Here is a 27,583-nt window from a genome sequence, read left to right on the forward strand (position 1 = left end):
GGGGCCTCGAGCGGCGCGCCGCTCTGTCGCCTGCTCGGGGGCGCGCGGGCCGGCGCGAGGACAGGACCAGGGACCCGGAATGAGTTTCCGCGCAGTTCCGCTGGGCCGTGCCGGTCTGTGCCGGGCCCGGCCGGGCCAGGGCAGGCGCGGGGGGAGGGAGGCGCCTGAGTCGGCGGTGCCGGGAACAGGCGCTGGGGGCAGCCCGCGCCTCGCTGAGGTCCCCGCCCCGTCCCGGCCGGGCCGGCTCGCCTGTCAGTCACTGGGGCGGCGGCAGCGACGGTAGCGGGGCCGGAGCCGGGCGGTGAGAAGAGCGCGGGTCAGGCCGAGCGGAGGGGACCTACCACAGCCCCTCAACTCTACGGACTCTTCGCCCCAGACTCGCGAAGCTGCACCCCTGCGCCTCGTCGGACGCCTCCGTAACCCGCGAAGGGCTCTCTCCCTCGTCACCCCCCACCCCGTGACCTCCTCGTAGGACCCGAGAGCTCACTCAGACGAGGGTGTTGTGGGTACAGGCCATCGACCCTGTGACCTCTCACGGGCCAGGGGCTCGGTTTCCCCCACAGGCCTGCCTTCCCTATGACTCCTTCCTCATAGATTCTGGGGATAGAGCCGTAACCTACCACCGGGACCCCCACCTGCGAACTCTTCACTGACGGCTCCCTCCTCGGAGTCCCCCTCAGTTGGTCTCCTCCTAAGAGCACCCCTTTTGGCCTCTGGCAAGCCCCACATCCCCGACCGAGGTGGGGAGGCCTCGGCAGCCATGCCCGCCCTGGGCCCCTTGTCACCCCACCGCTTCCTGGGCACCCAAGCCGGGGTCTAGCAGGGGGCCAGCAGCCAAGGGGCTGGGGCAGGAGACAGGTCAGAGTCCACCTCCCTGCTGGGGAGGGAGCAAAGATGGAGCGGCGGGAGGAGCAGCCGGGGGCTGCAGGGGCTGGAGCAGCACCAGCCTTGGACTTCACTGTGGAGAACGTGGAGAAGGTACGAGGGCCCTGGGGTGGGCAGTCCGGTGACAGAGCACAAGTTCTGGGGACTGACACTAATGCCAGAGCCCAGGCTTTGGGCAGGGTGCCCGCTGGGATGGTGCCCCCAGAGCACCTGGCATTTGCTGTCTCTCTGGGCAGGCGTGGACAGCAGTGTAGTGGTGTCCTAATGGGCTATTTTTGGCTTTCCTTAGACATGGGTTCTCTGTGGATACTCTAGGGTCTTGGGATGGTCCCTCCAGGGTGCTGATGGCCTAGACCTACAGCCAGACTGGCTATTCTCCAGCTCCATGGGAACTGCATGAGCAGTGCAGTAAGAAACCTGGAACCCAGGAGACCTACAGCTCAGTCCCCAGAACCTGTACAGATGCTGAGCCATCCTGGACCTGTTTGGTGACCCAGGGGCTCAGAAAATAACCTGAAACTAAAACAGTCTGGGGTTTTGTCACTCTTTCTTGGAGAAGGGTCCTTCTTATATTGGATGGAGGCCAGACCAGTCCTGGGCAGGCAGGAAGGCCTGGCCCCCTTGTTTTGTGCTGGGTTCAAGGGCTTCAGCCCTGCTGGCAGCCTCAGGGTCCTTTCCCTGCTCTCCTGCCCACACAGCTTCCTGCCATGGCCTTCCCAGGCTCTCCCACTGCCCAGGCCATCCTTTTAGAATTGCTTCTCTAGTTCTTTTCTGTGTTCTGCCCCAGAGGCCTAGGTTGCAGAAATACCTCCCCACTGGAATGAATGGGAAGATAGGGCTACCTTGCTGGAATGCAAGGAATGGTTACAGATATTCATTTGTTACTCTTGAGCCCTTTTTGCCATACCAAATGCTAAGAATGCAACCCTTCTGCTTCTTTTCTTTGCCTGCCTCAGCATCCTTGAGGGGCCAAACAAGGGACAGTAGCTATAACTTGCTGTCGGAAGTACAGATTGGGCTAAGCCTACACGGATGGAGCCTGCTTAGGGGATCAGAGTCCTGACCTGACTGTTCCACCCCCTGGGGCTGGGCAGTGTTGGCATGGTGGCGCACTCTTCCATGTGCTGCCAGGGAGACAAACCACTGTTTTCTTACTGTGTGAAGTCCCTATGGAATTGGGACCCTGGAGGTTTGGCTAGTTGAGAGCTCCAGACGAGGCATTTGCCAGGGCTGCCGGCCAAGACTTCTTGACCAGATTTTTGGACCCTCACGTGTGCTGTCTGAGGGGTGTTCTCACCCTCCCCTCCAGTATGTGTCTGGCCTACGGCTGCCTGGCAAAGTCTTAGTCCTGTTCAGATTTCACTCTGGCTTTGGTGCCAGCATCTGGGGTGACCTAGGGATGATCCTGGGGGAGCCAAATAGAACTCTTGGAGTTGATGGGAGCAGCTGTGCCTGGGAGGGTCAAGGCCCCTCAGGCTGTTCCATGCTCTTCTCAGGCTTAGCTTCATCCCTGTGGAGCCATTCCTTCAACCTGGGCCTTGTCCTTTACCTCAAGTGCCTCCCTTTTGGGGAGCTCAGCCTCCTCTTTCTCTGCTTTCTTGTGAAGTTTCACTCTCTGAACCCATAATGTTTTGCTATAAGGAGAAGAGAATATGGGAGAGCATGGGCACAGTTCAGGCTCTCAAGATATCAGTAGGACCCAGGGCCCAAGAAACACTATAGAGCCCTGGGCTCTTCCTGCTCAGCCCCTCAGAGAGAGCAGACTTGCAGGACCAAGTCATGCCCTCTGTTCTGGGCTCTGGCAGGATCCAGAGTGCTCAGCACCTGCTCAGTCCTGTGCTGTCCTGCAGGCGCTGCACCAGCTCTACTACGATCCCAACATTGAGAACAAGAACCTGGCTCAGAAGTGGCTGATGCAGGCCCAGGTCTCCCCACAGGCCTGGCACTTCAGCTGGCAGCTACTGCAGCCCGACAAGGTGCCTGAGATCCAGTACTTTGGGGCCAGTGCCCTGCACATCAAGATCTCTCGCTACTGGAGTGACATACCCACTGACCAGTATGAAAGTCTAAAGGCACAGCTCTTCACCCAGATCACCCACTTTGCTAGTGGCTCCAAGATTGTGCTGACTCGGCTGTGTGTGGCACTGGCCTCCCTGGCTCTCAGCATGATGCCTGACGCTTGGCCGTGTGCTGTGGCAGATATGGTACGACTCTTCCAGGCTGAGGACTCACCGGTGGATGGTCAGGGCCGCTGCCTGGCCCTACTCGAGCTGCTGACAGTGCTGCCAGAGGAGTTCCAGACAAGCCGTCTGCCTCAGTATCGCAAAGGCCTGGTGCGGGCCAGCCTGGCAGTGGAGTGCGGGGCTGTCTTCCCGTTGCTAGAGCAGCTGCTGCAGCAGCCCAGCTCACCCAGCTGTGTGCGTCAGAAGGTGCTCAAGTGCTTTTCCAGCTGGGTGCAGCTGGAGGTGCCATTGCAGGACTGCGAGGCGCTCATTCAGGCTGCCTTTGCTGCTCTGCAGGACTCGGAGCTCTTCGACAGCAGTGTGGAGGCCATCGTCAATGCCATTTCGCAGCCTGATGCCCAGAGGTGAGCTGATCCCCATTTCCCAGAGAGGGACAGCTTGCTTGGCCATCCATCCATCCATCCATCCATCCAATAAACACTATTTGAGTGCCTACTGCATACGTGGTCCTATGCTGGAGATACACAGGAAGCAAACAAGACATGGTCCTTATGGTTCAGAGAGGGAGACAGACAACTAACCATCCAACGAATTATTCATTACAATATTTGACTCTTTCTTCTCTTTCTCTCCAATCAGTCGCCAAGTCCTGGCTGTTCTGCTCTTGACCATATTGCAAATCTATTTTTTCCATCTCCACTGCCACCACCCTAGTCCAAGCTGTCATCATCTCTCTCCCCAAATTACTGCAGAGCCTTTTTCACTAATCCCCTGGTTTTCACTCTTGTACCTTTTATTGCACACCCAGCAGCCAGAGTGATATTTTGAAAATGAGGATCCAGTTTGTCCTTTCTGCTTGGAACCCTTCAGTGGCTTTTCAGAGTTCTTAGGATGAAGTTCAGAATCCTTAATGTGATTCACAGAGGTGCTGCACAGTACGGCTCTCTGCAGCCTCTTCTCTTGCCGTGCTTCTTTCTTCATTCTCACACAGTCTTCTCAGTTCCTTGACTGTCCCATGCTCCTTCTAGCCTCTGAACCACCAAATGTACTTGGCACATCATCTCTACCTCAGCTGAAACTTCATTTTCTTAGGAAAGCCGTCAATGATTTTTAAGACTAAGTTTGGTCTTCTCAATTATTTTATCTCAGAGCTCCTTGTGTTTTTCCTTCTTAGCCTGCAACACAGTTTCATTGTAAATTAACGTATGTCTCCCCATTGGTCTCTCAGCTCTGTGAGGACAGGCACTTTGTCGTTTTATTTTGTCACACTGTGTCTGGCAGCATTTGGTAGCATTCAGTATTTTTTGAACAGATGAAAAGTAGGAGTTGCCTGAGCGGTGAGAGGTGGGAGTGGGGTGGGGGAGGTCAGGGGAGGAGTGAGTGTTCCAGGCTTCAGGAGCTAAAGCAGGGGCAAAGGCCTGTGGTGGGCAGCACCATAGTACCTACAAGGACCGGAAAGAAGGTGAGTGTAGTGAGCTGTTTGTGCAGCAGATGTTTCTTGAGCACCTGTTTGTGTCTTGGGCCCTGTGCTGAGCACCAGGTGCACAAAGATGAATGGGTTGACTTCAGCAAGCCAGGAGCTCACAGTCTCGTAGATACATGAAAGGGCAAGTATGATCAATGAGATGAATGCTACAATGGAGAAAGCGGGGGGGGGGGGGGGCTGAGAGCCCGGAAGAGGCATTTAACCCCATCCTAGGGTTGTGAAAGACTTCCTAGAGGAGGTGTGATTTAAAGAGCCTGAGCAAGGAAAAGGTGTTGAGAGAGTTTGGTGAGTGGTGGTGATTAAAACAGCAGGGTTTAGGGCGCCTGGGTGGCACAGCGGTTAAGTGTCTGCCTTCGGCTCAGGGCGTGATCCCGGCGTTATGGGATCGAGCCCCACATCAGGCTCCTCCGCTATGAGCCTGCTTCTTCCTCTCCCACTCCCCCTGCTTGTGTTCCCTCTCTCGCTGGCTGTCTCTATCTCTGTCAAATAAATAAATAAATAAAATCTTAAAAAAAAAAAAAAAAAAACAGGGTTTAAGGGCCAGTTGTGGGAGGTCTGGGCCCAGATCATGCAAGACCTTATCAGCCAAACTTAAGATTTTGGTCTTCATCCTGAGGAGGATGTAAAGATATTAAAGGATTTCAAGCAGAGAAAATGGCATAATGAGATTTTTAGTATAAGTTGGATTGGACAGGGCAAGTCTGGAGACACTAACACCTCGGAGATAGGGCTTTTAGGGCACCTGAGTGTCTCAGTCGGTTAAGTATCTGACTCTTGATCTCAGCTCAGGTGTTGATCTCAGGGTTGTGAGTTCAAGGCCTGAGCTGGGCTCCACACTGGGCATGGAGTCTACTTAAAAAAAAAGAAAAAAGAACGAGAGATGGGGCTTTTGAAACCCTTAGCAGAGTTGGAGGGAAAAACACTGAAAGAGATAGCATCAGAGAGTGGTTAATGGTTCCAGCCTTGGCGTTAGTCATGTCTGAGTTTGAATCCCATATGGTCAGCTCACTAGATCTGAGCCCTTGGGTAAGTCATTTTTAAGCCTCAGTTTCCTCATCCGTAAAATGGGTGTGATCATATCAACCTCACAGAGTTGTAAAGGCTTAAATAGGATAATGTGCACAGGGCTCCTGGTACTCTATAAAGAATATTTTGGTATGAGGATCAAAGAAGAGAAGGTCTATGAAAGGTTTCGCGTGGTTCCTGTACACCCCACAAACGGTACTTGCTAGTATTTGGTATTGTTACTGGATTGGCAGTTAGTCTGTCTTTCCCGTGGTTTCCCAGGTTTTCCAACTCAAGGTGGGTACCAAGTCCCAGGTCTAGCCTTCCTCAGCAGCCTGAAGCTCAAGTGCCAGCTGGGTTTGGATAGTTGGTGGCTAAGGAGAATTGCCTGGGGCCACTGCATGGGTGATGTGGGGTGTCCTTGAATACACCCAGGTTTACTCGCCCAGCCAGTCTCGAGGGCTTTGGCAGGTAATTGATGCCTCTTCTCCTCTGAACGAATGAGCGAACAAGGAGCCAGTGAGGGAACCCACAGCCTCCTGAGCGCCCATTGGCTGCAGCCCCCATGGTTGCTTAGCAACTCTCCCCATTTTCTCAGCTCTCCTCCCGGAGCTCTAATTGCAGGTCTGGGCTGAGCTCAGTGTGAGTGGCAGCCAGCAAGTCCCAGCAGCCCTGCCCCAGCAGCTTGAGCTGGCCAATGGAACTAGGCCTCACGAACCCAGTCTCAGCCATGGCCTTAAAGATATCCTCTCTATCTCCCTTCTCCAAACCTAGAAACCTCTGGAAGCCTCAGACCTGCTCTTCTGTCTACTCACAGTTCTCAGGAATAAGTGCCCAGGTGATAGGAAATCTGAACAAGGGTTTCCCCTCTTGGTGGGCTGCACCCAGCCTGGTGTCAAAGTTTGGACCTTGCTCTGTTTAGTCTAGTTTCCTAGACTTTGGCTTGAGAGAGTCACCTGTAGTTTTGACTCTTGGGTCAGCCACTGTCTTCCCCAGGTGTCCTAACATTGGCTCTCCCCTTGGCTGAGCTTGTGCTTAAGTCCCCTCTTTCCCACTCTTCCAGAAGCTGCTACTGCTTGCTTGGCTCTCTCTCCCTTTATTTTCTTTTTCCTGAAATATGTTTTTAATCCTAGAAAAGCTTTCCATTGGGGGCTGGGGAAGAGAGAAGGTGAATTAGACAGGCTCTTGGGGGCTCCCATCAGTTAGAATTTGAGATACAGACCAAGATTTGCATAGATCCTTTGGAGAAATTCAGGTTGGGCCCTGAAAGAGTAGTCCTACAGCAGTAGAGGCGGCTGCCCCAGCCTGGCATTTGTCTCTAAGTTGCTATATGACCTTGAGTAATACTCTGAGCCCTTGTAGACCATATTGTCCGTGATTGAGCCTATTATGCAACTCAAATATGACAAATCAAGAACTCAGTGAAGATTGAGTACCTGCTGTGTATATGAACTTTGGCAGGTGTGTGAGAGCCTTGGTAGGGATGCTTTGGGGATAGAGCACTACCTCCTGCCCCCATCTCAGCTGCTGGGGATCTTGCAGGCAGGGCTTTGGCCTTGCCCCTGCTCTTTGTGCCAGAGTCTGGTCTGAAGGTGCCCATTGTCTGGTGGTGCAGCCTGTGTCAGGGTCATGAGACTGAAGCTATCCCAGCTGTCTCCAGGCAGCACCCTCTACGGCTCTCTCTGGGTTGGGGGTATCCTGGCGTGGACACCTTGCCCCACCAGAATGGGGATTTGGAGAAAGTCAACATCCTGAGCTGGTTGCCTCTTGTTATTTTCATCCTACCCCTGAGGTTATAAGACTACCTGCCTGCCTAGCAGCCTGCTTAGGGCAAATGCAGATAGAGCTCTTCTGTCCTATCAGTCCCCCTGCCTCTCCATAGATTGCTCTGCTGACACCATGATTGGCAGCAGAGGGGTCTCAAGCATCTGATCCCCCCACCCCTGCTGAGAGTATCACTTCCTCTGATTAGTCTGCTCTCCACAGAGCAGGCTGCTGGGGAGGGGTCCAGTGAGTGGAGCTAGTGTTCTCTGTCTCCTTTGTATACTGTGCTTCCCCTGCTCCCCCTTAAGGATCATTGTGCTCCAGGACTCTGACTTGGACCCTTTTCTCTCATTCAGTGCTTTCTTCCTGGGCAATGCTCATCTACTCCCATAGCTTCGATTATCAGTTGTTTGCCCATGACTGTCTCTTGCTCTAACTTCTCCCTTGGGCTTCAGGTTTTCATATCCAACTCTCTGGACACTTCTGTTTGCAGATCTCACCAGTCACCTCCGATTCAACATGCCTAACGCTGAACTTACCACCTTCTGGCCTCCCATTAAATTTATTACTATCCCCCTCCACCCACTCCTCCTGACCTCAGTAAATAGCTCCACCATCTACTTAGTTGTTCAGCCAGTAACCTGAGAGTTGTCCTTAACTCTTCCCCATTGTTTTATCCAGTCAGTCATCAAGTCCTGACCATTTTGCCTCTTAGCTGTCTCTGGGTTCATCATCTACTGCTGTCCATTCATACTGCCACCAGAATACATAGGAGCTTGGATTTGGTGGTAGGGAGTGGAGTGGACAGTGGTGATTGATGCTGTCGGTGCCTCCTGAAGTCTTTATCAGGGCACCTGGGCCTGTATTAACTCCTCTCCTCCCTTAACACTGTCTATAGTAGTTTCCTGGAAGGGCCATAATAAAGTACCACACACTGGGTAGTTGTAAACACAGAAATTTATTGTCTCACAGTTGTGGAGGCTAGAAGTCCAAAGTCAGGGTGTTGGCTTCCTCTAAAAACCTGCAGGAGAATCCTTCCTCACGTCCTCCTAGCTCCTGGTAGTTTGCTGGCAGTCTTTTTCCTTGGCTTGCGGTTGCATGACCCCAATTTTTGCCTTTGTCATCACATGTCATTCTCCCTGTAAGTCTGTCTTCGTGTGGTTGGTTGTCTTCTTGTAAGGATACCTGTTGTATTGTATTAGAGTTCCCCTCCTACTCTATGACCTCATCTGCAATGGCCCTGTTTCCAAATAAGATTACATTCTGAGGTATTAGAGGTCAAGACTTCAGCATATATTTTTGGAGGGATACAATTCAGCCCATAACAATCTGCCCTCTATCCCCCCAAAATTATGTCCTTCCCACATGCAAAATACATGCATCTCATTTCAACTTCCCCAGAAGTCTTAACCCATGGCAGCATCAACTGTAAGTCTAATTAGAGGATGTAATTCAACTCATTCAAAACTGACCTTCTCATACTTCTTCCCAGAGTTCTCCTGGAGGTAGGTCCCTGACCTAAGTTTTTTCTCAACATGGGCAGCATCAAAGGTACCATGTAGGCCCTGACCTCTTTTTTCCTTTGGGTTTAATGTGGGGAGGGGGCTTTGCTGGAAGACAGAGAATATGTCTTTCTCTCAAAGCTGGTGGGGGATGGGCAGACGCTCTGATGGGTTTCCTTAACCTCATGCCTCCAGGTATGTGAACACACTCCTGAAACTCATCCCGCTGGTGCTGGGACTGCAAGATCAACTGCGACAGGCAGTGCAGAATGGGGACATGGAGACCTCCCATGGCATCTGTCGCATTGCTGTGGCCCTGGGCGAGAACCACTCCCGGTGAGGAGTTGGGCAACTGGTGGTGTGGGGGAGGATAACAAGGCCCTCTAAGAGGTGGAGTTCTGAAGCCCTGTTGGGGGAGGTGGAATGACCTTACTATACGTCCTCCTTCTAAGGGCCTTGCTGGACCAAGTGGAGCACTGGCAGAGTTTCCTGGCCCTTGTCAACATGATTATGTTCTGTACTGGCATCCCTGGCCACTACCCTGTCAACGAGACCACCAGTTCCCTGACCCTCACCTTCTGGTACACGCTGCAGGTGTGTCTATGTGACCTCTAGCAGGATTGAGCTGTAATGATAGAAGGTAGACTATGGGCTTCTGGGCCTAGAGCCTAGGTAGCTGATTTCCTTCCCTGGCTCTCTCAGGATGACATTCTGTCCTTCGAGGCAGAGAAGCAGGCTGTGTACCAGCAGGTGTACCGGCCAGTCTACTTCCAGCTGGTGGATGTGCTTCTGCACAAGGCCCAGTTCCCTTCTGACGAGGAATACGGGTTCTGGTCCTCAGATGAGAAGGAGCAGTTCCGGATTTACAGGTGATGGTAGCAGGCCAGTCCTACCTCTAAATAGAGTCCTGAACTAATGAAGGCAATAAGGGGAGGAGCCCAAGGCCAGGCTTCCTAAATCCTGGGGCTCCTTTCTCTATTCTCTAGGCACTTTTGCAGGGTTGTAAAGGAGCTGGGGTGGGCTCCTGGGCTTGGGGGCAGGATCTGGGCAGTGTATAAGGTCTTCATCTGCTTCTTAGGGTGGACATCTCAGATACGCTCATGTATGTGTATGAGATGCTGGGGGCCGAGCTGCTCAGCAACCTCTATGACAAGCTGGGCCGTTTGCTCACCAGCTCAGAGGAGCCCTACTCCTGGCAGGTACCTCCCAAGCCTGATTTCCTCAGCCCTCCCAGAACTGTCATACCCTCCTCCTCAGCCAAGCCAGTGGCACCCTCTTTCCTCAGCACACAGAGGCCCTGCTCTATGGCTTCCAATCCATCGCAGAGACCATCGACGTCAATTACTCTGATGTGGTGCCTGGGCTCATTGGCCTCATCCCACGGATCAGCATCAGCAACGTGCAGCTGGCGGATACTGTCATGTTCACCATTGGTGAGATCTGGCACACACCCATGAGCACATTTCCAGAGCCACAGGCACCCATCCCCAGCCACAGTCAGCCTGCTGGTTCCTGTCCAAAATGGGAGAGACACATGCCCACACACACAATCAGCATTGCAGCCAACTGACTGTCCTGGCACATCTAGGGGTCCTTCCTACAGTGTTCTGAGCTGCAATTCAGTGAGGCTAGTTTGCTGTCAATGAAAGAGCAGTGCTAAGCCTCTTCTGAGTAACTCCTTCCTGCTTCTCAGCTATAAGGCTCCTGTTTGAGCATGTGCACGCATATTTCCCTATTCAGTACTAGGGCTGTAACTTGATCCTGTCAGAAGCTCTGCCTACCTCACAGGGACATGGTACAAAGCTAGCCTGACCTTCCTCAAATACCCTCCCCTCTTTCTTCTTCCCCCAGGAGCTCTGTCTGAATGGCTGGCTGACCACCCTGTCATGATCAACAGTGTTCTACCCCTCGTACTGCATGCCCTAGGCAATCCTGAGCTCTCTGTCTCTTCTGTGTCCACCCTCAAGAAGATCTGCCGAGAATGCAAGTATGACCTGCCACCTTATGCTGCTAACATCGTGGCTGTCTCCCAGGTATGCGGGGGCCTGGGTGGGGCTGTGTCTCAGGGCACATTGCACTCCACTGATACCATATTCCTTCTGTTTATCTCCAGGATGTGTTGATGAAACAGATCCACAAGGTGAGCCCAGAAGTTTCTAGGGGTCCTCGGGGGTATTGTAGAAATCTGCAGAAATCCTCTTCTGCCTTTTCCTACCCCTTGTCTTTTATTCTCTGTTCTTGGAACCTTCCCCAAGCGGTTCATTCTTTCTACCCATGACCAAATGTGTCCAGGATTGACTCTCCGTGTTCTGCCCCACAGACGAGCCAGTGCATGTGGCTGATGCAGGCGCTGGGCTTCCTGCTGTCAGCCCTGCAGGTGGAGGAGATCCTTAAGAACCTACACTCACTTATCTCGCCCTATATCCAGCAGCTGGAGAAGCTGGCAGAGGAGATAGTGAGTGAGCTGGTGTGCGTGCGTGTGTGTGTGTGTGTGCGCGCGCACGCATGCATGTGTTTGTGTGTGTGGCTAGAGGGCAGGGGTGAGCTTCCGTTTGTGTGGGCTGTGCTGCTGGGGGGTGGGGTTGGAGTTGGCAGTCAGGGCTGGAGTCAGGGGCCAAGCTGGGGCTGGGAGTTCCAGAGCTTGGTTTGATTCTCCCATAGCCTAATCCTTCCAACAAGCTGGCCATTGTCCACATCTTGGGGCTTCTCTCCAACCTCTTCACCACGCTGGATGTCAGTCATCATGAGGATGATCATGAAGGCCCTGAGCTCCGGAAGCTGCCAGTGCCGCAGGGACCGAACCCCGTGGGTGATGTTGCCATTGTCCCACACACACACACACCCTGGGGGAATGTCATTGTTTCTCCCCAACTTTATGGGTAATATTGTCATTGTTCCCTTGGCCCCGTGGGGCATGATGCATTTGGTCCTCTGACCCTGTGAATGACCTTATCATTGCCCTTCATTCTACAGGGAGTGATGTCATTGTCTCATCCAACCCTGTGGGTGATGTTGTCTTTGTCCCCAGCCCAACCGGGGTGATGTCATTGTGGTTCCTTCACCCCATGGGGGACATTAGTATTATCCTGCGACCTCCTAAGTGATGTAATTATGGACCCTTGTTTAACCCCCAACTTCTACTTCACTATTCACTGTCCCCTGTGGGCACTGGGGATACTTACATGCCCTACATGTAATAGTTCTTGCCTTTGAGTTGCTCCCAGTCTAGAGGAAATACATGTAAACAGATTGTTGCAAAGCAGTGCGATAAGTACTATGGTAAGCTCAGGCACGGGGGGGTTGGGTGACCACTTACAAGCTGTTTGATCTGGGGCCGGCCTCAGCTTCCCATTCAAAACTATGAATGTCAGACTATCTGACTTGCTCATCACATAGAACTGTGCTGGATAGCATATGTGGTCTTGGGTGAATGTACTTTGCATACTGTAAAGTTCTATATAAATGTGAGAGACTGCTTGGACCATTGTTTCCAGGGTTTCTCCTGGAGAAAAGGAAGCCACAGTATCCTGGCTCCTGTCCTCAACTCCTCACCTTAGTTTCAGGTGCCCTTTTGGCTCTAGACCAAACTTGGGCCAGCATCCTCCAACAGAGCCCCTTTTCCTTCCATGGTAGTCATTGTCTTGCCTTCCCTCACCTCCCAGGACCTCAGTCTGCTCTCTGCTCCTCCATAAGCTGCCATCTATGTGCATGCCTTGGGGCTCTCCACCCGAGCCCAGTTTGGGAGACAGAGCAGCTCTACTTCTTCAGGGGCTAACCCATAGGCTTTTGGCACTAAAAGGATTTTTCTGAGCAGAAATGGATAGGGAGTGATTTTTTTTAAAGGTTACAAAGTTTTGGTAATTTTCTGAAGCCCTCATAATATCCCTGCTTTGCACTTTGAGGCTTCCTCTAAAATGATCCTTAGAATTCAGGATATCCTCTTTCATTCATGGGGGAGTCAGCAAACCACTCCTTCCCCGAGAGTCCCATCCATTGAGTCCTCAATGTCTAGTCTGGGATAATAGGATCGAGCTTCCGGCCTGCTTTGCATTACCATGTCCATCTTGGGTGGGTGAGAGTGGTGATGGGAGCACCTCACTTCTTCCTGTGTCTTCAGGTGGTTGTGGTGTTGCAGCAGGTCTTCCAGCTTATCCAGAAGGTGCTGAGCAAATGGCTGAATGATGCCCAGGTGGTGGAGGTGAGCCTCAGTCCTTGCTCTCTGCCCCCATGGTGACTTTGCTTAGATATGGACCAGAGGAAGGTGTTGCTGCCCCATCTTGGCTTGCAATAGTCTGGAGGAAATAAAGGAGGTGAATCTTGCCCCACAGGTACAAGGAATCTTTTGGGGAGATGTTCAGAACTTCCCAATGTCACAAAAAGTGGTTGAGCAAAGAACTATAATGTTGGGGCTGAGTGACAGTCAGGGGTCCACTTTGTAATCAGAGACCTGCCTTTGGTCCCTTTTCAATTCAGGATGTTCTTGCTATTGCTGCTCTCTGAGAGGAAATGGTGGAGATGTAAGTAGCAAGACTTGAGTTGCAAAGTTCCATCCTGTGCCCCTCTGAGAAGGGCCTATTTGCCTCCTGCCTTTCGGGGTGAGGGTCAGACTTGTTTACCTTCCTTGACTTGCAGGGCCAGGCCAGGCTTATAGGTAAGGGTCCCCCTCTTAGGCCTCCTCTGTGCAGGGCCTCAGTTCTGTTCCAGGTGATTGTGACCTGCTAACCAGGGCCTCTTTGCTTTCTGCCTTTTTTCCTTCTTTTTTTCTTTTTTTTTAAGAATTGAAATATATTTGATGTTTAACATTGTATAAATTTAAGGTATACAGCATGTGGATTTGATATATTTCTATATTATAATGTGATTGCCATTGTATGATAATTAGCACCCCTATCACACCACATAATTATAATTTCTTTTTAGTGGTTGGAGTAATTAAGATCTAGTCTCTTGGCAAGTTTGATGATCATAATACTATTGTCTATTTCATGGGCCCCTTTGCTTCCTCCCCAAGGCGGTGTGCGCTATCTTTGAGAAGTCCGTTAAGACCCTGCTGGATGACTTTGCCCCCATGGTGCCACAGCTGTGTGAGATGCTGGGTCGGATGTACAGCACCATCCCCCAGGCTTCTGCTCTTGACCTCACGCGACAGGTGGGCCTTCTGATTGAGGCAGTTGTGTTCTAGATTTCATCTGACCCAGGGATGGAGTGGGTGGGTAGAGTGGGGTGAATGGCTGCCCTGGCAGGGGTCCTGACCTGCATTCCAGGGATGCTGGCCAGTTGTTGGTGAGATAGGGCCTCAGCTGACCAGCATTCCCTGCTTTGTTGTAGCTGGTCCACATCTTTGCTCATGAACCTGCCCACTTTCCCCCAATTGAGGCCCTCTTCCTGCTCGTCACCTCCGTTACACTCACCCTCTTCCAGCAAGGTAGGTCCTGACCAGGGTCTCTGCTGCTGCCGCCACTGCCACTGCCTCTGCTTCCCCGACTGGGGAGCCAAAGCTGCCCACTCTGTTCTCCTCTGTCCCCTGAGTTGCACATGGGACTTGATGGGAAACTTGCGAGATCAAGCACAGCACAATTGTCACCCTACAAATAGCTGACACTTTAGGTTGAAGTGGATAAGAGAGTGAATGATGTCTTCTACTGGCCTGCTGGGCTCAGGGCCAGTCTTGATGTGGGGGAAGGTGGGACCGGAGCTCTGAGGGACTTGGGGCACTAGGCTGGCTCCTTTTCTTTGGGATATAATGAAAAGGGGAAGGAGCATGGGCTTTGGAGTCAGATAGACCTAGATTCTAAGCTCATCACCACCAACTAGTTGTATGACCTTGGGCAAGTCACTTACCTTTGTGGAGCCTTCGTTTCCATGTCTGTGAAATGGAGATTTCATGTACTTGATTGGATTGTTATAGATATGAAAGTAGTGTCTTTTGGTCCCCTGGCTTGGGGTTTTTTGCACTTCAAGTACTCAGGGAGTGCTGGTTCCTTTCCCTGCATTCTAGGCCGAAACCCTTTGGCTGTGGCTCCAGCACTCTATTCTCTGTGGCCCTCTGCCTGAGAGAGCTGGGAGCAGGGGGCTCCAGGCCTCCCCCACTGTCTAACCCAGGCTTCTAACTCGGAAAAGAAACGGTGCTGTTCTGCCAGCCTCATGAGTCTTGCCTGGATTTGTGGTCGCAGGTTGGGGCTCACCAGGGTTTTCAGCTGGAGCCAGAGCGCTGTCTGCTTATGTCCTCAGTGTGTGGTCCCATGATGCTGGCTTCTGCTCCAGTGGGCCATGGGTAGGTGCAGAGTGGGCAGAAACTTGAGCCAGAAACCGGGTGTGGCCATCCTTAACTCCACCTCTCCCACTCCTCATATCTAGCCGTGGGCAAGTCTGGGTGGTCCTGGCTCCTGATTATCCTGCAGTTTGCTTACCTCTCCCCTCGCTCCATGACCACACCTCAGTATAGGGTGTCCGGATCCCTCAGCAGTCCTCTAACTTCTTTCCCTGACATCTGCCCTTTTCCCCAGGCCATTCCTGCACCCTGCAGTTGTAATGTTCTTTAGAAAACACACATCTAAGTATTTACCCTCCCTGGCTGGAAACCCTTTCGTTGTTCTCCATTGCCTCAGGTTCTCACCCCACTCCCACCCACACGATGCGGCTCCTGCGTACTCTTCAGGGTCTGCTCGTGCCAGTGGCCCGAGACACCAGCAGTGCAGCCACACTGACTTCTCCCTTCCTGTGTCCCATCTGATCCTTTGACTGGAATGCCCTGTGCCCTTTACTGGGTGAGCTCTCACTCCTCCATGCCTTACCCGTGCATCAGTCCTCAGAAGCTTCTCTGGGGCAGAGCTGGGTGTTTCTGCCTTTGTGCTGGAACTGCATCATGAACACACCTGCTGATACAGCACCAGTCCTACTCAGTAATCAGCTTTTGTGTGTTTGTCTCTCTCCCTAGACTAAGCCCCTCAAGGGCAGGGTTGAGTCTCTTCTCTCTGCCTCCTCAGTGCCCAGAACAAGGCCAGGTATCAGACTCTGTTGAAGAGAGGAGGGTGGGTCTCCCGGCCCTCGGAACCTTTCTTCCTCACTGTCTGGGGCCCACCGCTAGCAGGGTGGCTGCTGAATGTGGAACATGCTGTCCGCAGGGGGACCCAGGCATGGGGCACATTGGGCCTCACTTTCCAGGACTTGAGTAACTTGGGGCTTCAGATGTGAAGGAGATGGGCTTTCTCAGTGGGTCCTTATAGCCTGGAGGGGGAAGCAGGGAAGAGATCACTACCTACTTTACAGTTGGGGAAACTGGGCATTCGTGGCTTGCACAAGATCACACAGCTCCTTAGTGGTGTGTCAGGCAGACGTTTGTGCAGCGCCTCCACCCCACAGTGGAACAGCCCAAGCAGGAGCTCCAGACACACGCCTGTGCTGGCCACAGGTGTCAACAGCACTGAGGCAGGGTAGCGTCCAACAGCAGTCATATTTGTGGGCCTTGTCGGTTGTCTTGCAGACAGGATGGCCGCCTTACCTGTTATGCTATCCCAGCCTTGCCATTCCTTTCTCAGCCTCTGCCCTCCCACTGTACCATGGGGTGACATGTTGACTGGTTTCCCTCTTTCTTTGTGTGTCCAGACAGTGGGAGCTGGTCTTCAGCCCTGAGCCTGGCTCTCTGCTGAGTCGGTGTCCATGTGGAGGGACTTTGCTGGGTGGGGCTCTCATTTTTGGCCTCATGATACAGTTTCATCCCCCAGACCCTGCCGGTGGCTTGCCCAGCCATCCCCACAGCATACTGGGCTCTGCCCTAGTCAAGGAGGAGTCCTCTGGTTTAAGTGGACCCAAGAGATTCCTTTCCTTGGCCAGAACCAGAGCCCTAAGGCCACAGAAGTGAGAGGGCACCTGCTCAGGCCCTGACGCCCTCACGTTTCTGGGGCCTTCGGCCAGGTGTCTGTGGGAGTTACCAAGGACTGACCTCCCACCAGCCCTGCCCTCCTCTTTGATGGCTAGTGTTGGGGAGGTATGTGGTAGGAAGCAGTGTAGGGCCACCCCAGCCAGCCAGAGGCTACAGCAAGAGTGTGGGGGTTGTTTGTTCAGCTCTGTGGAGTCCAACATTGCTCCAGCACCAAAGGATCACTTGGGGGACTGGCCTGAGGAGGAGTGGGGAGTAGGTGGAAGGCCCCTTGGGAGGGAGCTGGGGCAGGCCCGTCCTTCACTTTGCCGTCTCTTTCTGTTGGGCTTCTCCCAGTTCATGGTTTTTGTATGTTTTGTTTCTTTATCTTGCTTCCTGCTGCTCATGTGCCCCCACGCTGTCTCCCTGCAGGCTCTCAGTCCCACATAACTATATGAGGTTGAGTTGCTGTTTGTATAATTTTTTCTTAAGTTCCATCTTTATTATATTTTAGGGCCCAGGGATCATCCTGATATTGTTGATTCATTTATGCAACTCCTGGCACAGGTGTGTTTTAGTTTTATTCATTCACGTTCTGTTCTCTCTCTTTCTCTTTCTCTTATGTTGAAATTCAATTTAAGCCTATTTTTAGCTTTCTGTTGACAAATTTTTTTTCTGTTCAGTTGAATAGAGTTTCTTCATCTGTTTCCGTGGAAGTTGACAACCCAACATCCTCCTTTAGTGCCCCTTTGCCTCAACTAGCTCATTCTTCCACCAAGACCAGGGAGAGGCGATCCTGAAGGGCAGGAGCTGGGCTGGCCTGGGTGGAGGAGGGGGAGTAACTGTGCCCAGCAGCTCCTATGCAGCTGGGGTGCCCGAGTAGTTCAGGGGTAAGATTGGAGTTAAAGGGCCTGGGGTTCATTGTCCCCGTGCTCCTGCCGGGAACTGCCTGCCTCAGTGCCCCCAGCCTGCTCTGGAGAGGTGGCTGGGAGGAGCTGCGAAGGGAGGGGCTAAAGATGAATGTGCTGGGGTGGAGCCCTGAGTTGGGCTCTCAATGGGTTTGCTGCTGCTGCTGGGAGGCGGGGTGCTGGCTCCATTGTGAGACTGCGTTGGGATGTGTTTGTGTTTGGTGTGTGTTTAAGTGTGTTTGACCTTATTTGTGTGTTTTGAGTTTAGTTTGGTCTGGAAACAGAAATCCTGTAGCTGTTCTAAGTAGTATGTGTGTTGTGTTGGGATAAATGTGTAAGTTGAAGTGTGGGCGTGTGCACTGATTGTATGTTGATGTCATTAGGCATTGATGGGTTTCGGACAGTGATGTGTGTTGGAGGTGTGCGTGGGGGCTATTGGAGTGTGTATTTTGACGGAGGAGCATATACCGTGGTGTCAGTATGTCTGTATTAAGGGATGTAGGTTGTGGAAGATACATGCGTTGAGCTGTGGGGACATGGGGTTAGTGTGGGGACGATGGGGAGGATCCTGTGGGTTCGGGTAACTGATGTGTTTCTTTGCTTAATCATTCCACAAATATTTACTGAGTGCATAATACGCGTTTGGTACTCTGCTAGATGCTGAGGGTGTAATGGTAAGCAAAAGCAGGCACAGTTCTTCCTCTCCTAGAACTTAAACCTAGTAGAAGGGGTGGGGTGCAGGAGGAGCGGGGAATAGGGAGTGTGTTCTGGGCTTGAATGGACATGTGTGTGGGTATCTGTGAGGGTGCATCTCTGGGGGTGAGGGCACTGCATGTGTGTTTGTGGATGGGTGTGTCGGGAGAGTACACGTGCTAGAGGAACGGGTAGCTTGAAGGTGTCGGCATGTGGACATGGCTGGGGGATGTGAATATGTAGCAGGGTGTGTTGCAAATGTGGGAAAGTATGTATAAGGGATGTGTAGAGGTGTGTTTGAGGGTAAGTAGGGTGTTCCCAGAGGGTGCGTGTGGGGGTGTTTGCACATGAGTGAACCTGGGAGCGTGGAAGGTATGTGAGGGGCTGGGGGGTTAGGGGTCTACATGGTATGCATTGGGGGGCTGCTGGGGAGCAGCAGTGTTTGATGACTGCTGGAGCTGTGCAGAGCATCTCCTGTGACCTGAGGATGTGCCATTCGTTTCGTGGTACCACTTGGGGTGGGCTCTCTGCCCCCTGTACTCTTTCCATTCCCCCCACGTGGCAGCACTGACTCCTGGGCTGGGTGTGGCTGAGAAGGGCTTGGATCCTGGTTGAATGGTGGGGCCATGGCTCCAAGGCTCCTACCCTACTTTTCCTCTTTCTAAGCTGGAGGGTGTCTGAGGAATGCAGGTGGGATGTGGGAGGGGGGGCTTTTGGACTGAGCTCCACATCCAGCTGCCCTCTCTTCTTCCTGCTGTCCTGTTAACAAATCCAGGGGGCTTTGACTGCCTCTGAATCAAAGCAGTCACTGCTGGCTACCTGGAGCCTGCAGGAGATCTGGCCTTGATGGAGGGCAGAATAAAAGTGTTTGCTCAGGGAGTGACTTGGGACCCAAGCTTTCTGGATTGTGACACCCCCCAACCTCTCACACACCTGTGCGTTCATGTACACATACATGTACATAGCATCCCCTGGCTGCTCCCCTCCTGACCGACTGAACTGTGGGGTGGTTTGGGTGCCCCAGAGATGGCTGGGTGGCTGATTTTGGCAGCCTGTAACCTCTGGTGTGTGAAGTTGGGGTCTGGGGTGGCAGGTGAGTGGGGGGCTAGGGAGGTTGGTCCTTGGAGCTGGTTGGGGCTGGGCTTACCAGCTCCACCTCCTGCAGGCTCTGAAGCGGAAGCCAGATTTGTTCCTGTGTGAACGATTGGATGTCAAGGCTGTGTTCCAGTGTGGTAAGTGGGGCCAGGCGGACAGGAGGGCCTGGGGGCCCCCTTGGGAGGATCCTTAGGCCCCATCTGATCTGCCTCTGCCTCTGCCTCTCCCACAGCTGTGCTGGCCCTCAAGTTCCCCGAGGCACCTACTGTCAAGGCCTCCTGTGGCTTCTTTGTGAGTCCCGTGCTGAGTCCTGACCCCCCACCACCCCTATATCCAGCCCTGCCCTGCTCAGGACTCCAGAGGGTAGGGGTGTGGTGTGCCAGTCTTGTCCCCAGAGAGAGTGGGGAAAGAGCTGAGGCTGACAGGCCTCTCCATCCTCTGTAGACAGAGCTGCTGCCTCGGTGTGGGGAAGTAGAACCTGTGGGGAAAGTGGTTCAAGAGGATGGCCGTATGCTGCTCGTAGCAGTGCTGGAGGTGAGATGGAGCCAGTGTTTGAGGGCGGTGGGGTGGCCCTCACTGCCAGGCAGCTGCCCTTCTGGGAAGCTTGAGCCTTTGGTGCCCTAAACTCTCTGACTCTGTTTCTTCATCAGTTAAATGGCTGACAGTTGTTAGGGCTGCTGTGAGAATCAGCAGGCTCTCAGAAAGCAGCACTCACTTGCCATGTGCGGTTTGGCTGAGGAACTGTCCGGGAGTGGGTGGGGTGTGGCTAGGCACCCTTGCTGCCAATGGGACAAGGCCCTGGTGTGCTGAGAACCCATCTCCCTCAGGCCATCGGGGGCCAGGCCTCCCGCAGCCTCATGGACTGCTTTGCCGACATCCTGTTTGCTCTGAACAAACACTGCTTCCGCCTCCTGAGCATGTGGATCAAGGAGGCACTGCAGCCGCCTGGTTTTCCCTCTGCCCGCCTCAGCCCTGAACAGAAGGACACCTTCAGCCAGCAGATCCTTCGGTGAGCAGAGCTGGCGCAGCCTGGGCGTGGGTCCAGAGGAGGGGGTGGTGGCGGTGGATGGTACTAACCTGATCTCCCTTCCCTTCTTCAGTGAGCGAGTGAACAAGAGGCGGGTGAAGGAGATGGTGAAGGAGTTCACACTGCTGTGCCGGGGGCTACATGGCACAGATTATACAGCTGACTACTGAGGGGCACCCCCGTCCCACCCACACCTCCTCCTCACCCCCCCCTACCCCCAAAGAGTAAACCTGGATCTTCACTGCACTGCTGTCTCGGCTTCCTTTCCTCTGCCGCCACCACCGAACTGGGCGAAGGCCTGGGGGAGGGTGAGAGGACGTTTGGATCCAGGCCTCAGTAGGGAGTTGTGGGGCCAACTTCTAGTTCCTAGAGTGGAAGGGGTTCACTGTAGCCAAGCCTCCTAGGCTGGAGCCGTTCATAATACTGCCATTGCCCTAGGGTTGGAGTGGGACTGCAGTCGTATCAGCAACCTCCCCCCACCACTGCCACCCATTAAATTAGTTCCGGCATTCATGCATGCATACATTTATTAAATCGACAATGCTGAGTACTAGCCCCCTAGTTCTACCTTGATTTGTTCTCTCTGAACAAAGGCTGATCTAGTCCATAGCCACTGTGTTAAGCTGGGAGAATGGGGCCAGTGAGGGAAGGCTGCATGGAGGAACTTTCCTTTCTTTCTTTCTTTTTTTTTTTTTTTAATTTTATTTATTTGTCAGAGAGAGAGAGAGAGAGAGAGTGCGCACACAAGCGGGGGAATGGCAGGCAGAGGGAGGGGCAGGCTCCCACTGAGCAAAGAGCCTGACACAGGACTCGATCCCAGGACCCTGGAATCGTGACCTGAGCCAAAGGCAGACTCTTAAGTGATTGAGCCACCCAGGTGTCCAAGAACTCTCATTTCTGGTGGAAATGGAAGGTTTCCTAGGTAGAAGACTTGGGACCTTTGGCTGGAAGTGAGGTGGGGCAGGGTCCAGCTAGGAGTGAAGAAATGGTTTTAAAGTGCCAGGATAGGTTTCTTTTGTGGGATTATGGAGGCCAAACTTGCACATGGTTGAGGAAAGGTATAGAAAGTGGGGCTGAGCATGTGTGGGAGGAAGCGTGGCAGCCCCCAGAGGAAGAGGAATGCAGGACTTAGAGCCGTCTTCATACCCAGAGCTCCCTACCTCTGTGGTACCTGACCAGCTCTTGATGGTCAGGCCCAGTCAGGACCAGGGACAGCTCCTGGATGGCTGTTGCTTTCCTCTCTTAGCAGGGTTCCCTCCCTTTCTGTCTCCTCAGCCATAGCTCTACCGCTGCTGCCTCTTAGACACCCCAGCCTTCTCCTCAGTAAGATCTGAAGAGCAGGGCTCGGATCTCCCCATTTCCATTCCTGAACCTTGTGTCTCCTTGGAGGTGATAGGAGAACTGGTTACTCCCACGTTTGTCTCACTCCTTCCCCTGTTCTTCTGCCATCTTTGCACAAGAATGGAGGCACTTCTCTGTTCATTCTCTTTCCGTGCCAGCCAGCATCAGTCCCCATTGCATATACCATCCCAAAGCCCTTCTTCAGTCCCATTCTCACTTACTCTTGATTTCTCACTTCTCCTGAAGTATGTGGAGATGTTTCTTTTAGTCCTTTTCTCCTGCTACATGGTAACCAAATGTCTTCTTCCCCCATCCTCCATGATCAAATGTAGCATATATAAGCTAGGACAATGAGGGAGCTAAAGCCTAGTTTCTGAAGTCAAATCTGGGTTTGATATTGATTGTGCCACTGACTTACTTGCTGTGTCTTACTAGGACCTCAGTGTCCTCATCTGTAAAATGGGACAATTCTTTTTTTCTTAAGATTTTATTTTTTTAAATAATCTCAACACCCACCGTGGGGCTCAAACTCACAACCCTGAGATCGAGAGTCCCTCCCTTTGCCAAATGAACAAGCCAGGTGCTCTTGGGACAAGTCTTACTCCAAAGACTGTTAACTCTAAGAATGTAATACCTGGTGAACAATAAGTGCTCAGTATTTACCTGATTGATAGACTGCTGTGAGGATAACCGCGAATGCTTTCAGTATGTATGATATGCAAGGGACTACTTTGTAAAGTTTTATATCTAAATTAATTTGATCCAGCAATCCTATTAGGGATGCTCTTGTTACAACCCCCACCTTACGGATGAAGAAACAGCCACAGAGACGTCGAGTAAGTAGTAATGGCAGAGCACGATATCCAAACCCAGGCAGTTTGGCACCTGAACTGAAAATTATGCAATGCTATCTCCTAGATGGAGGTGCAATGAAGTGCTTAGCAGTGTACCGTGTAGGGGAGCTGCTCAAACGAGTATTTTTAGGGGTTCCCTTTTTTTTTTTTTTTAAGTTTATTTAATCTCTACCCCCAACGTGGGGCTCCAACTCACAACCCTGTGATCAAGAGTCACATGCTCTTCTAACTGAGCCAGGCAGGCACCCGGGGAGTCACTTTTTCTGAGCGCGATTGGCGGGCTGAACAGGAAAACTAGCGGCCAGGGAAGAGGGCCTGGGGACTACAATACCCACAAGGCTCCGCGCCTTCCTCCGAGGTACTCCCGAGACTTCGGCTATGAGGCAGATCATTGGTTCTCTGAGGGAGGCCTGGCGAGGATTGGAAGGCGGGAGCAGTGCTAGTTTAGCATTGGCAAGACTGCTGCCAGCCCCGCCTCAAAAACCCGGAAGTAATCCCCCGCAGGCCTTTGCGTTGTGGTGTAGCGGAGAGGCGCTAGTTTGGAGGCGTGGAGGGATGGTCCGAGGGCTCTGCCCTGACTTCCCAGTCCTGCCGCTCTCACTAAATGACTGACTTATTGAGGGCTGCTTTTGAGGACGCGGGACCTGAAGCTGACCGAGGGAGGTCCCCGCTGCTTCCCGCCACCCGAGCGGTGCCTCATGGAGTCTACGTTCAGCAGCCCCGCTGAGGCAGCGCTGCAGCGAGAGGCGGGCGCCGCGGGGCTGCTCACTCCTGCGGAGGACCTGGACCGCGTGTACGAGCTGGAGCGAGTTGCTGGATTTGTCCGGGACCTGGGGTGTCAGCGGGTGAGGGCAGGTTAGGGAGGGGTGGCTCACTTCGGCATGGGTCGCCCAGAAGATCGGGATCTTGGGGTGATTTTGTGGGGGGGGGGTTGGGCGGGGGGAGTTGTTCCTCTGGGAGGAGGGCCTTTGCAGGTTAGGTAGGGACTCCTGGAAGGTTTTCCTGGAAGAGGAAGAGGGTGGAGGAGAGGCTGTTCCTGACTCCATGGCTTATACCTACAGGTGGCCTTGCAGTTCCCTGACCAGCTATTGGGAGATGCTGGGGCCGTGGCTGCACGACTGGAGAGGACCACAGGGTCGAAGATGTTCATTTTGGGTGACACGGCCTATGGCAGGTGTGAATTTGAGCTTGAGGATTGGGGGCGGGGGTAGGGGGTGGTGAGTAGGTTTAATGATCCAAGGCTCTAGGTGTTTCCCTTCTATGACAGTGTCAGCCCCCAGTGGCTGTGTTTTTCCTTGATGGTGATGCCTCCTTTTCTGATACTTGCTCCCCTGAACGACAGTGTCTTCTTTTATAATATCGTTTTCTTCACTGACCACGTTTCAGTCTTCACATTTCCCATGAAGGACAGCAACTGTTTTCCTGATAACTCTTCTCACTAATGGTATCTCCCCTGCAGCTGCTGTGTGGATGTACTGGGTGCTGAGCAAGCTGGAGCTCAGGCCCTTGTACATTTTGGCCCTGCCTGCTTAAGCCCTCCAGCCCGCCCACTGCCTGTGGCCTTCGTCCTTGGTCAACATCCTGTGCACTTGGAGCTCTGCGCCAAGGCCTTTGAGGCCCAGAACCCAGACCCCAAAGCGCCTGTGGTGCTGCTAAGTGAGCCGGCCTGTGCCCACGCCTTGGGTGAGAGTTTTTGCCTGGGTTTGCAGGAAGGGTAGGCCAACTACTTTGTGCCTTGGTAGTCCCATTTCAGTACACTCCCATAGAGCTCTTGATATGGGCTTGATCCCAGTCTTTGCTTTTGGGTCACATTCAGTCTCCTGGGGATGAAGGGTTCCTGCTTTGGCAGACCCCAACTCTGACACCACCTTCTTCTTCCAGAGGCCTTGGCCACCCTCCTGCGCCCGCGGTACCTGGACCTGCTTGTCTCCAGCCCAGCTCTTCCATCGCCAGTGGGCTCCTGTAGTCCAGAGCCTGAGCCCCTGGAGCGTTTTGGGCGCCGCTTCCCCCTGGCTCCAGGGAGGTGTCTGGAAGAATATGGTGCCTTCTATGTGGGGGGCTCTGAAGCCAGTGCTGACCTTGACCTTGACCCAGACCTGAGCCGGCTGCTTTTGGGCTGGGCACCAGGGCAGCCCTTCTTCACCTGCTGCCCAGATACAGGGCGGACTCAGGATGAAGGTGTCCGGGCTGGGCGGCTAAGGGCACGTAGACACTATCTGGTAGAGAGGGCCAGAGATGCCCGTGTGGTAGGGCTGTTGGCAGGGACGCTGGGTGTGGCCCGACACCGCGAGGCCCTGGCACACTTGCGGAACCTGGCTCAGGCTGCAGGCAAGCGGAGCTATGTGTTGGCCCTGGGGCGGCCTACACCTCCCAAGCTCGCCAACTTCCCTGAGGTGGATGTCTTTGTGCTGTTGGCCTGCCCTCTCGGTGCTCTAACTCCACAGCTTTCTGGTGGCTTCTTCCGGCCTGTATTGGCACCATGTGAGCTGGAAGCTGCCTGCAACCCCGCCTGGCCACCTTCAGGCCTGGCTCCCTACCTAACACATTATGCGGATTTATTACCTGGTGAGTGCTGGGGTACTGCCTGAGCTGGAAACACTTGGGGCTTGGAATTGTATCCGTTTGGATCCTCTTTGTCTCTCCTAGGCTCTCCCTTCCATGTGCCCCTCCCACCGCCTGACTTGGAACTGTGGGACACCCCAGATGTGTCACTCATTACTGGGGAACTCCGACCCCCACCTGCGTGGAAGCCATCAGATGATCCTGGATGTTTGGCCCTGACCTTGCGGCCCCCGCTAGAGCTGGCTGAGAGCAGCCCTGCAGGTAAGTGTGCCAAATCTCTGCTCCCAGCTGAACTCTTTCCCCAGATTCAGCCCACTTGGCCTCAGTCCCCTCTCTCTGCAGCCTTGTTCCTCAGTTCCCGGAGCTGGCAGGGGCTGCAGCCCCGTCTGGGTCAGACACCGGTGACAGGAGCTGTGAGTGGAAGACAAGGGATTGCCATCGCCTACGAGGATGAGGGAAGCAGCTGATACCACGTGGGGCCAGAGACAGATGGACTTAAGAATTGCTGCAAAGACCTTTAATGCTCCCTGCACCAACCTCACTCCTCTGCCAGGATTTTTGAAGGAGCCTGGATGCAGGGAAGTGTGGACAGCCCCTCACTGAGGAAGGGAATCCTGCTCTGTCCCTGTCCTGGCACCGGCACAAGGCTTAGCATATAGTGGCTTAATAAATACCTGTTGGACTGAAGGGACTGATTTGGGGCTTTCCTGAAGTCTTATGGGCCCATCTGTCCTCCTAGGAACAGCCCAGGACCTCTGGCCAGTCCCAGTTTCTGATGTGCAGTTGAAGGTTTGCCCTTGTCAAAGGTTCTAGATGGTCTAGACCAGGGTTGCCTAACTTTGGTACTATTGACAGTTTGGCCCAGGTAATTCTTTGCTGTGAGGGACTGTTCTTTGCACTGTAGTATGTTTAGCTTTGTCTTTGGCTTCTGCCCACCAGATGCCCCCAACATACCCCTTCCCAATTGTGATAACCAAAAATGCCTCCAGACATTGACAGATATCTCCTGGGGGGGGGCAAAATTGCTTCTAGTTGAGAATCACTGGTCTAGACCTGTGTTGTCCAGTAAAATAACCACTAGACACATATGGCTATTAAACATGAATTTGAATTAGTTAAAATAAAAAACTCAGTTTCTCAGGGTGCCTGGTAGCTCAGCAGGAAAAGCATGCAACTCTTGATCTCAGGGTCATGAGTTCAAGCCCCATGATGAGTGTACAGATCACTAAAAAAGTACACTTGAAAAATAAAAAATAAAAACTTAGTTTCTCAGTCACACTAGTCACAGTTCAGTGGTCGTTTAGCCACATGAGAGGACAGTGCAGCTATAGGACATTTCCATTACTGCAGAAAGTTCTGTAGGACAGTGGTGGTCTATACAGATTCTAATTTTGTTTTTCAGGGATATCACAGAACTTGAATAAACTAGATACTTCTCCTCCTGTTTCTTTTCATCAAACACTACACGTTCCGAGTGGAGATCTGAATTGTATTTAGCTGGATTCCTGTCCTCACAGTGTAGTTAGGAAGAGAGGCAGTTAAATAAGTAGTTACAAGACAGTGAAACTACTTTCTGTGAGGAGGAAAGCCCCTGGGGACACTTCTTTCTTATCAAGTTTGCAGAGAATTTTGGCATACTGGCACTGTCCAAGGTGTTGGGACCTTCCAAGTCAGGAAGGTAAACAAGGAGGTGTGGTCCCTGTTCTCAGGGAGTGCTCGGTCTACTGGTAGAGGCAGATCTGTAAACTGACTGTGGCAGCAGACAAAATGGGCACCAATCATGTATTTTACAAATATATATGGAGCACCACGGTGTGCCAGGCACTGAAAATACAGTAAGCTCAACAGAAACCCTTTCATGGTGATTACATTTCTCATGGGGGGTGGGGGAAGAGATGGACAAAATAAAACACTTAGTATGCCAAATGGTGGTAAGTAAGTAGTATGGAGAACTATTAAAGCTGGGAAGGAGTGTAAGGGACAGTAGATTGCAATATTGAACAGGATAATTAGGGAAGGCCTTTTGAAGAAGGTGAGCAAAGACTGAAAGGAAGTTATGGAGTGAGCCACGTGGATAAGTAGAAGCAGAGGGAACAAATGGGAGGGTGATATATTGGGGGTATGGCTGGTATGTTCAAGGAATAGCAAGGAGGCCAGTGTAGTTAGTGGGAGAGTATTAGTTGAGATCAGGTAAGGGGCATGGGAAGCTGCATCAGGAGAGGCCTAGTAGTAGGCCATTATTAGGACTGTGGCTTTTATTCTGAGTGAAATGGCATTTTTTATTTTTATTAAAAGTTTTGTTTATTTGAGAGAGCACAAGCAGGGAAAGAGGGAGAGGGAGAAGCAGTCTTCCCTCCCAGCAGGCAGCCAGATGCAGGACTAGATCCCAAGACCACAGGATTATAACCTGAGCCAAAGGC

The 27,583-nt window shown here is 52.7% G+C and overlaps 2 protein-coding genes across 5 annotated transcripts; both read left to right on the plus strand.

Moving 5' to 3' along the window:
* Positions 1–100: 100 nt before the first annotated feature.
* Positions 101–20,652, plus strand: IPO13 (importin 13). Of its 2 annotated transcripts, XM_045799756.2 has the most exons (20): positions 102–978; positions 2,736–3,472; positions 9,021–9,161; positions 9,278–9,419; positions 9,528–9,694; positions 9,904–10,024; positions 10,111–10,258; positions 10,677–10,858; positions 10,939–10,965; positions 11,146–11,280; positions 11,487–11,630; positions 12,943–13,023; positions 13,837–13,974; positions 14,154–14,250; positions 17,198–17,250; positions 19,450–19,516; positions 19,612–19,670; positions 19,824–19,913; positions 20,207–20,388; positions 20,480–20,652. In XM_045799756.2, exons 1-20 carry the CDS (start codon positions 895–897, stop codon positions 20,574–20,576), a joined length of 2,892 nt encoding a protein of 963 aa, XP_045655712.1. In that variant the 5' UTR covers positions 102–894; the 3' UTR covers positions 20,577–20,652. The 2 variants fall into 2 exon arrangements, with proteins under 2 accessions (XP_045655713.1, XP_045655712.1); XM_045799757.2 differs by lacking the exon at positions 11,487–11,630 and having other exon boundaries at positions 101–978.
* A 2,444-nt stretch (positions 20,653–23,096) lies between these two features.
* On the plus strand, positions 23,097–25,850 carry DPH2 (diphthamide biosynthesis 2). 3 transcript variants are annotated; one of them, XM_045799753.2, is made up of 6 exons: positions 23,097–23,446; positions 23,663–23,775; positions 24,061–24,284; positions 24,483–25,166; positions 25,248–25,424; positions 25,506–25,850. In XM_045799753.2, the coding sequence occupies exons 1-6, from the start codon at positions 23,300–23,302 to the stop codon at positions 25,628–25,630; spliced, it is 1,470 nt and encodes a 489-aa protein (XP_045655709.2). In that variant the 5' UTR covers positions 23,097–23,299; the 3' UTR covers positions 25,631–25,850. The 3 variants fall into 3 exon arrangements, with proteins under 3 accessions (XP_045655709.2, XP_087721935.1, XP_045655710.2); XM_045799754.2 differs by having other exon boundaries at positions 23,261–23,394; XM_087865809.1 differs by lacking the exon at positions 24,061–24,284.
* The last annotated feature ends 1,733 nt before the right edge of the window (positions 25,851–27,583 follow it).

This window comes from Ursus americanus, chromosome 12 (assembly GCF_024610735.1).
Source record: "Ursus americanus isolate L20-20 chromosome 12, mUrsAme1.1.p, whole genome shotgun sequence".
Lineage (NCBI taxonomy): Eukaryota > Metazoa > Chordata > Mammalia > Carnivora > Ursidae > Ursus > Ursus americanus.